We start from the raw sequence: 9,667 nt of genomic DNA, 5'->3' as shown, positions 1-9,667 counted from the left end.
GACTCACTCCTCGTTTGTGACGGTAGTTGGTAGCATTGGTAGTGGTCCAGGGCATTTTCATTGATTTTTCAAGTTTGCCCAAAGTGACCTGAGAGGCTTCCAGAGGAACCTCTTAGACATGCGCTCAAGGCCCAATAGCCTCATTTTCTCAACATGATCCTAAAGTTGCTTTCACACTCAACTTCAACTTTCAACATGCGGTGTTGAGACGACTCCCACGTGCATCAAGCTATATGTGACCACATGTTGTTTTTGGACCCTCCATGACCCACCAAAGGGCACTCAAGTTGACTAGACATGAGCCTCCCACCTGCGAGCTCAAAGTTGCGGGCCCTTGGTGCCTCTTGGTGAAGGTGTCACCTTGAGTGTCCTGGGCACACCCGCTTAACACTTGGTATTAGAGCTAAAACCCCGTCAGCCAAACGGCGGGTATTCATCAATGTACGCAAGATCTACTGCCAAGGTAAGTCACTAAGGTGCAAGTAGTAGCGATGCAAACACACTGGGTCTCCAAGAATGTGATCAGGGTTGCAAAGTGACATGACTCCAATGGAATGTAGGAAGCCCGGTGGTAGAGGCTCAACCGTGGCTCGGGAATAAAAGGAATGTAAGAAAAATGGAGCCCAATAGGGGTATCTGAGTCAGCAAGAGACGTCGGCTCCAGTTTTCTTCAACAAGGGCTCTAGGTGAAGATTCCCTCCATGATTGGAAAAACATGAACCAAGAAGCAAGCTAGCAGCCAGTCAACAGGCAGCTGCGGGGACACATTGCGAAGTGACTCCTAGCATCATTCACTATCAATCAGGCTAACCAGTTGGACTGGCCCTTAGATATGAAATTCTCTCATCAGTCAAGATTGTCAGAAATCGTCAAGCACCTTGTGAAGAAGGCAAGCGAACCTGGAGTCAATCATGACCATCATCCATTGAGCTTGAAATTGGTATTGGTATGGCTTGTTAGAGTGGTCCAAGGTAAGGGGCGAACTCAATGGAAGATATAGCCTCCGCAGTCAGCATGGACGGCCATGTGTTTTTTAGCATTGGCACTTCAAGGTTGCGTGACACAGGGTATGAGTCATAGTGAGAGTGGCTCATCTTTAGAATGTAGAGCATATGCACATAGACCCCTGTGGCAGGGTTACATGCAATGTGATAGGTTGTCCCTTGTTCAAAAAATGCAACCACATCATCATCAAGCATATGGGTATATGGAACAAAGAATGTACAGGGAGTGTGATCCTTGACACGAACATCGATGGCAAGTGTAGATTGTCCATGAGGGCTTGGGAACCCAATGAGAAAACAAGCTTCGACTACATGATAAGCTCAAGATTCACAGGTGGAAAGAAAGCAAACTTTGGCCTGGGAACCTTGGTCATCATAAAAGTGGAGCTAAGTGGAGCTCACCAGGAAACCAAGAGAAATCCCCATGAGAAATTGGAACATCAGTTCGTACCTTGGATGGAGGGTTTGCGAGGAAGACTTCACCCTCATGCGAATGCAGGGAACTCTTCAGCTAGACTTGGATCAAAGAACCGCGTAGAGTGGAAATAAAAAATAAAGGTACAAGGATGCTACCAGAAAATGTATCGACATAGAATAGAGCACAATGAAGCCGCGAGTTCTAAAGCACCCGTGATGGTACAAGGCCGCTCATCCTTCTAAGTATCTCTGGATTGAAATGGGACAGTTCTAAGATGCAGTGACTTGAAGCAAGACAACACCAGAGAGCCAGCCACGAGCCAATGTATATCCTAAGATGACCAAGGCCTGCTTTGAAGCAGTACAAGGCACAAATGTGAGAGCTAAGGCTTATTCACCATAAGGGGAAAATGACATGTCACCCAACATGGGGGCTCTGGATGTAGCTTGATAATTGACAGGCACTTGGTCCTGCTTTTGAAGTGTTGGGGCTTTGGTTGCTGCTTGCGTCTTGGTTGATTTGGGGGATTTTGCCTTGCTTGGTTCACTTGCTTATCATTGGGGCTAGGATTTGGACTCCTTTCCTTCACCTACCGATTGAATTCTCCTCAAGAGGTACTTGCAACCTCATGTTGATCTAGCGCGGCGCTTTCCCTTGTCATCTTTTGACTATTGATATATGGAGGAGGGCCAACTCTTTGACACCTACCTCATTGATGTTGCTGCTACTGTTGGGGGCTAACTTCGATGAGTCCCAACGTAGCAAGACAAGCTCTTCATAAGCAGGTCAGTGTGCTTGTAGACCATCATGCTACCAAGAGTCAAGATTAGCATTGACGAAGTAGGGGACCCAAAATGACTTGGGTGGACCGTGCAAGAGACATTGAAGCCGGGGACCCAAAATGACTCGGGTGGACCGTGCACCAAACAGCAGCGCAGCTAGGAATCCAAAACAACTTGGGTGGACCGTGCAAAAGACATCTAAGCTGGGTACTTGAGAGCGGGTGGATTGTGCAAACCCTCCAAGTCACATGACCCAGATGTGATGGACCGAGTACCCATCAAAGTTGGAGGCTTGCGAGCGGGGGGCCGTGCACAAAGCTAAGACGAGTACTTCAGAGGAAGGGACCATGCAAAACAACGAAGCTGGAGGCTTGCGAGCGGGTTGTCCATGCATCTCTTTCAGCACAAGATTTGGGGATAGCCCCCCATAAAGACGGATCAATGCAAGGGCCACATGAGGAAGGGCCCCTCACAAGAAGGCCGAAGGTGATGCCTCCTGCTCACGAACCAAAGCCAATATCAGCCTAAGCAGAGTGGGGTCATCTTCAACAGATTAAAGGCAATCAAGGCTATATCAACTCAAGGGTGACATAGATCCATCAAGCAAAGATACCTACATCCGCGCTCAGACATGAGCCCCTTTAAGGTAAAGACAATAAATATGCCTACATTTGGCTCACACAAGAGCCATTACAGGTACAAAAGGCATGTGGTGAATCCACATTGGGCTCAAGAGAGGCGCACCCACCTACATCCTTTTCTTCAACCGCACACAAATCTTCATCAGGATCGTAGCGAATTCAAGCAAGGGAAAACAGGAAGACCCGAGATGAGTGATTCTCAAGTTTTCCTTTGGTGGCCAATGAAGACAATTTTGTGAGGAACAAGGCAAAGTTCTTCAAGAGAAAAACATCTAGATTCAAGCACTCAAGCTCAACTCAAGACAAGCTTTAAAGCGGGCTAGCAAGGATAGAAGCGGATTGGCCATCTTCTTCTCTACCAATTATCTACTTCAAGTCTTGCCCTCAAATTCGCAAGACTTAGATCCAAACATTTCAGTTCAATCAAGTCCTAAAGTATGTCAAAGCTTCAAGGGATCAACGGGGTTGTCTCTCCCAACAATTTCAGGAAAACCTTGGCATGTATGGCAAAGAAGGATTAAGAAAGGCTTTATCTATTTTGGTCTAAAGGGACAGACCGGTGCTCAATAAGCCCAGGCGGTAACTTTCATTACATACCTTAGTTCAGAGAGCATGTAAGGCTCAGATCAAGACTTCCAGGTCTACCAGAGCACTCGAGTAAGTGCTTCAAGAAGGCAAATCCAAGGGCCAAATCTTTAGGAGCAGTCGCCAACTCGGCAACTAAGCCCAAGGATCGAATTTGGCAAAGTACCTATTCTCCATGGAATGTGAATCACGAAAATCAATTTGGTGCACACTACTCCCGCACCCATGCAATCAACCAAGATTCACGCAAGGTGGACCTTCGTCGCCATTCAAGAAGGAACCAGGATGAAGACGTCCAAATGAGCTTACAAGAAGCAAGTGGGAATCAATGCAACTTGGTTCTCACACTCGAAGACGAGTGCTGCATTGTCAAGGCCGCTCAGGTATGATTCTAGAATGACTTGTAGCATTCTCAAAGCCTATTAGCATATCTAACATTTTAAGAAAGGAATGTTGGTTAAAATCATACACCATGGTCATTTAGTATTTTCTCCTAGTATGTTTATTGAGCCTGTCGGGTGCTCTACTTCATGTTACCTTATAGAAACACCTTGTAAAAGAGACCAAAAAATTATCCTCTAGGGTCACCCACAACCATGGGGGTTGAATTAGAGCACCTATTACACACCCCTTCACCTACATCCCCTTAATTTAGTACCGCTAATTCATGCCATGAAACCTCTGGCACTTTTACGGATCTTTGTAGCCCTTTCATTCAGTTAACCTATCTCATCAATCTAGACCACCATTTTTGACTACTGAATTACGGTATACTAGCCTTGAGTAAGTGTATTGAATATGGTACTAATATAAACTATTTAAGAACTTTTGATCATTCATAAGTAGAGTCTTCTTCAAAAGTATGCGTTGTCCAAAACCTAACAACTACCTCCTTCATTTTGCTAGGCCACTTCCAATGTATGTATCATCTCTTATATGACTCCAATGAAAACATATTGGAAGCCCTTTCATCGTTGTCTACTCTTTTCATAGTGACAGGGCTTTTAGGTCCTAGGATGAAGATCAAGCAAGTCAACTACATCAACACAGCTATTCCCTTGTTCTTGGCACCATTGATTGACAATTAGGGCTAGAGCACTCGAGCTATTCCCTTGTTCTTGGCACCATTGATTGACAATTAGGGCTAGAGCACTCTGTTTCAAAAAAAAAGTTCAACATTTGACTTTAGAATATTCAGCCCTCAAAATGGGTTTTCAAGAAAGTTACCAATTGTGTAGTTTACCTTGTCACAAAATGCAGTTCTACATTCATTCTTCCTTTCAAACATCCTTTTGCCATAAGCAATAGACTTAGATAGACTGTGCTCAATAATTTACTATCCAATACATTGTTGCACTTAGGCGTAGGTCAAATATATACTCTCCATAAAGTATTTACATCGAGAGTACCTATGATCTTGAGGCCATATAGTGCCAATTTGTGATGCATGCATGGCTATTTTGGTGCCCTTTCTTGCGACTACATAGAGAACCCTATCGCCCTTGAGCCATAGTGTGTCCTTTTATAAAATTGAAGGATTTATGTGGTGTCATGTTAGCACCCTCTACCCCCCACCTCACGCTTCTGCAAGTAGAACCAGGCTAAACACCCAACATAGGGCAGACCGGCCTTTTTTTTTTGGAGAGAGAGAGAGAGAGAGAGAGAGAGAGAGAGAGAGAGAGAGAGAATTAAGCTAGTTTCATTAAACGAAGCGAAATTATATAAACAAGAGAGATAGTTTCATTAAAAAGAGATTCCTCATGAGTAAAAAGAAAGTGCTTGGTTGGAGTCTATAACAAGAAACAACAAAACTGGCATGCAAAATAACTTCAAAAAGAGAGAGAGATTAACACCGACAACAATTGAGGACTGGATTTACTTAGAGCTGGTCCCCCGTCCAATTGGACTTTGTATTATAACTTCTCCCATTGAGAGAGACTTGTTTACAACACAATCTTTGTGTCCTTCAAAGACCAAGTGATGCCATGAAGATGGATGCACCAAAATTACACTTGGTAGGGCCTCAATCCCAAGATCTCAAACACCTTCAAAAGTAGAGAGAGCAAGTGGGGAGTGAGGAAAGAGAACAAGAAGAAAAAGTATTCTTAAAGGAATTACTTCTCATATTAGTTCACTCATAAAGCATAGCATAGCATAGTAATGGAGATGGAGAAGAAGATGAGCATGCTTGTAAGCTTGGCATTGGATTTGCATGCCATGGTCAAGTGTTGGTGTAGGCTTCTCCACTTCTCTTATTCTTGAGGAGGTGTCTTCACCTTGTTAGAATGAACTTCATTGAGGTGCAAAAGAGAGAGAGACCCATGGACCCCCCCCTTCTTGTGCATGCTTGAAGGCTATTGGACCTTGTTGTGGGCTAACTAATGAATGGCTCACTTTATTTCAAGCAAGAGGGTTAGCATTGTGACATGTGTCCTTCATTCCCTCTTTGAGAAGAGAGCTTAATTATTTAATGAAGTAAAGTTAAATTCGCATTGACTCTCAAGGTAGGCTATCAAGTTAAATTCGCATTGACTCTCAAGGTAGGCTATCCAATGAGACTCAAGCTTGCTCATGGGATGCTTTACTCTCATTGGTCCCCTTAGTAGGCTACCCAATAAGATCAAAGTTTACCCATGGGATACTCTATTCTTATTGGTTCTCTTTGTGGGCTATTCAAAGGTTGTTCTAGGGAATGCTTAATTCTCATTGGTTCTTCATGTTGGCTATCCAATAGGATTCTGGCTTGCTTGTGGGCAACATAGCTAATTGCCTGACATGTGTCCTTTATGCCTTAAGTGAAAGAGTTGAGTTCCCATTGGGTACTCTATTCTTATTGGTTCTCTTTGTGGGCTATCCAATGAGATCAAAGGTTGTCCTAGGGAATGTTTAATTCTCATTGGTTCTCATGTTGGCTATCCAATGGGATTCAAGCTTGCTTGTGGGCAACATAGCTAATTGCCTGACATGTGTCCTTTATGCCTTAAGTGAAAGAGTTGAGTTCTAATGTGTGTGGGTGTTCTATCTCTCGCCTCCCTACAAGAAGGGCTCGCCCCATGCAAGTGGGGGGTGCCAACTTGGTCACTTGGGGGTCCACATGAACCTTGGAGAGTATATTGAATGATCTAAAATCCCTAGAGTTGGCAAAAGTCTACTGAAAGGCTGATCCTATTTTCCCGCAACAATCTTTTAGTTGAATTTCTTACCTCCCCCTCACGTGGAACCATCTATGCTTTAGCCAATCGAGCACAACCAATTTCGTGTTGTTTGTGTTAAGGGCTGCGTACAAAAACAACAACTTACTGGTGCCTCCCTACTTGTCCGCCATCTACCCTCCCCTTCTTGCTCTGCTAAGCCCCACACACACACATCTTCCAACTCTTGTGCTCATTGGTTGTCACCTCACCTGCCAAACTACCTCTTACTATTACCTTTCTCATTCCCTCTTTAAACCCCTCAAAATCAACAAAGATTCCCCTCTAAAAAACCAATCTCAAAATCCTCATCACATACTTTACACAGTATGAATTGCCTCCAATGACCCTAGACAGCTTTGCACTTCAACAGACATTGCAACCACATTGGTGGGTCCGAAAATACTGCTCTTTTTTCCAGCTCAATGGGCGTGCACCACGAGGGATGTGCACACCACTGGCTTCTTTACAACCAGCCCGTGTGACCTAGGCCTAAGGTTGGAGACAATTGAAAGAGCATGGCTGCGGCCCACGTTACGCAGGTATGAACCAATCACACGCTGCTCTGGTTGCTTCTAACTTCTAAGGTCTATTCATCCTTTGAGAACAAGCAAGGCGACAACGATAGGAAAAGGGCGCGGGCGCTAACCCGTCTGAAACCGCAGCCTTATTTTAGTGCCTTAGGGTTAGTGCGGCCAATCGGCCATTTTTTACTCAAACCTAAAATTGTTTTTGGGGTATATTCAAAGTACAATATGCTGTGCAGAGAGTGCGAGAACCTGAGAAATGGCTTTTGGTAGGGCCCGATGAATATTCCAAATTCTACGAGTCTAGATGCTCTCTCTCTCTCTCTGTCTCATACAAACACAGAGACAACACCACCACCTCTTTGTCTGTTATTAAGCTTGTTGAACAAAGGTCTCTTGGCCTTGTAACGGAAAACCAAATTTTTTTACATGCAGTAGCCCCCCCTTTACCAAGATTGAGCAACTCCCCGAGGTTTGCCAGGAACCTGCCTCTCAGGAAACGGCTTCATCACAAAACTTGCCACCCAAAATCTCTGCACTTTTACCGAAAAGCTCTGCGCGCCGACGGTAATCCTCCGCAGACCGACCCTCATCCCACTGCAAAATGTCACTATGCAAAAGCTCAAGCTCTTCCAGCAAACGGTCCCCTTTCAGCTTGCTCGACGCCGCCATCTTGCCGCTCCGCTCAAACAACAGCGCACGTCGCCCATAGTCTTCTGCAGAGCGCCCGTTCTCCTCTGATGTCTTCTGGACGCACTCGGCAGCCTCTCGCCTCTCCTCACCCACCTCGCCATACAAAACGGATAGACCGCCTAGCACATCTGCAATCTTGGAGCTGCGCTGGCTGAATTCCGCAGGTGCAGCGATGGCATTCAAGGCGACGTTTCGTACTGGCTGCGAGGGTGATCCCTCGCAGCGGACAGAAAGGGAGGGAGGTGTTCTTTGAAGGCCTCCATATCCCTGCAGGAGGAAACAAAATGTGAGCGAGTGGTAAACCCATAGAACTGTACAACCAAAACCCTAGAAGTAACTGGGTAAGTATCGACCAGGGTTCGAAACCTATGAGCAGCAGAGATCAGAGGTAAACCTTCTTTACCGACAAGTGACAACAAGGAGGGCTGCTTTGCAATCTGCAGTAAGAAGCCATAGCTAGAGAGAGAGAGAGAGAGAGAGAGAGAGAGAGAGAGAGTCAGTCTGTGTGAGAGAGCGAGCACCGAGAAGAAAGCGAGAGAGTGCGTGTCGGGTGAGAATGTGTGTCGAGTAAGGAGTGCTAATGAGTTGAACATATAAAGTGCCCACAAATTAAGTAAAAAGAATGACCACGTCTGTGGTCCATGCGTAGCAAAGACCCTAGCCTAAGTTTCCACCCCCATCCACCTCATTTTCTTGTGGCCTACACCCCTCCCTGGGTCTCCACGCCTCCTTTCCCCGTGATGTCCTGCATGAGGTATTCCGACGTGACCTCCTTTAGCTTGAACTCCCCCCCCCCCCCCTCATCACTAAAGGGCACGGGAGCAAAGAGATGGGATCTACGGCTGCGGGTGCACGCACGAATCTCAAAGAGATTTGAAGGGCCAAAAAAATGGGGCGTGGGGTGCTACTCGCACGATTTGAACCCCGGTGGGTGTTGGGCAAGGTGCGTGGCTTATTCAACCCCCCGTGCGTATATGTTGACCATGGTGGGCAACAAACTCATGATAAGTCAACGAGGACAGATGTGCCCATGTCCAAGTTTACTTTTCGACGTCCTAGTTTACTTTTGGTGCATCCTACGGCTCTGTGTGCCTCTGCTTTTGTGCCCGGGTTTCTCAGTCGTAGATCCCACCTCCGGGGCTTCATTTAATGCCCCGTGCCCTTTAGTGATGAGGCCCCACCCCCCCCCCCCCAAAGTGTTAGAAAAAAGTCGGGGTCCAGTGTATTTTAACCGGCTGAAATCCTAAAATCCCGGTTAGACCCCCCTACCCCCCCAAAAAAAAAAAAGGAAAATTACCAAAATACCTCTCTAATTTGTGGAAATTCCCAAAATACCCCTCAAATTTCAAAAATTTCCAAAATACCCTTGTATATATTTTAGTTGAATTATTCAAGTTTATCATTCTTTTATTCTTTTATGACAATCAAGATCCGTTTTTGAGTGCTTAGCATGTAATTTGTCACAAATTACCTCGCAAAAAAGGGCAATGATATCTAAAAGATAATGAAGCAATTCATCTCCAAAGCCTACATAACCTACTCAAATTCTAGTTTTAGTATCTTATATTGATAGCCAATCAGTCTTCTTATGAAAGGTATAAATTTTTTAATCTTTGGAAAAATTTAATATCACAACCAAGAGTATCTTGGGAATTTTGGAAAATTTGAGGGCTCTCGTAGCAGTCGTAGAAGGCTGTAGAAGGTTGGATGCTCCTGTGTGCTCTTTGCTCTCTCCAAGTGGGTAATAGTGCAAATGAGCCTGTAAGTGAAGTCAAAAATACTTAACTTTGGACTTCCTGGATCACTTGTTACCAAATTTGACATGT

General features: G+C 45.1%; 1 protein-coding gene across 1 annotated transcript; it reads right to left on the bottom strand.

The window, feature by feature from the left end:
- Positions 1 to 7,492: 7,492 nt before the first annotated feature.
- On the bottom strand, positions 7,493 to 8,413 carry LOC147451250 (uncharacterized). The gene is made up of 2 exons (XM_086520223.1): positions 8,236 to 8,413; positions 7,493 to 8,108 (listed from the first exon to the last, which is right to left on the bottom strand). The coding sequence occupies exons 1-2, from the start codon at positions 8,293 to 8,295 to the stop codon at positions 7,641 to 7,643; spliced, it is 528 nt and encodes a 175-aa protein (XP_086376349.1). The 5' UTR covers positions 8,296 to 8,413; the 3' UTR covers positions 7,493 to 7,640.
- Between the last annotated feature and the right edge of the window lie 1,254 nt (positions 8,414 to 9,667).

This window comes from Adiantum capillus-veneris, chromosome 9 (genome assembly GCF_014529385.1).
Source record: "Adiantum capillus-veneris isolate H3 chromosome 9, ASM1452938v2, whole genome shotgun sequence".
Taxonomy (NCBI): Eukaryota; Viridiplantae; Streptophyta; class Polypodiopsida; order Polypodiales; family Pteridaceae; genus Adiantum; species Adiantum capillus-veneris.
Note: the sequence above shows the minus strand (reverse complement) of the source record. Positions and strands in the feature narration are given on the sequence as shown.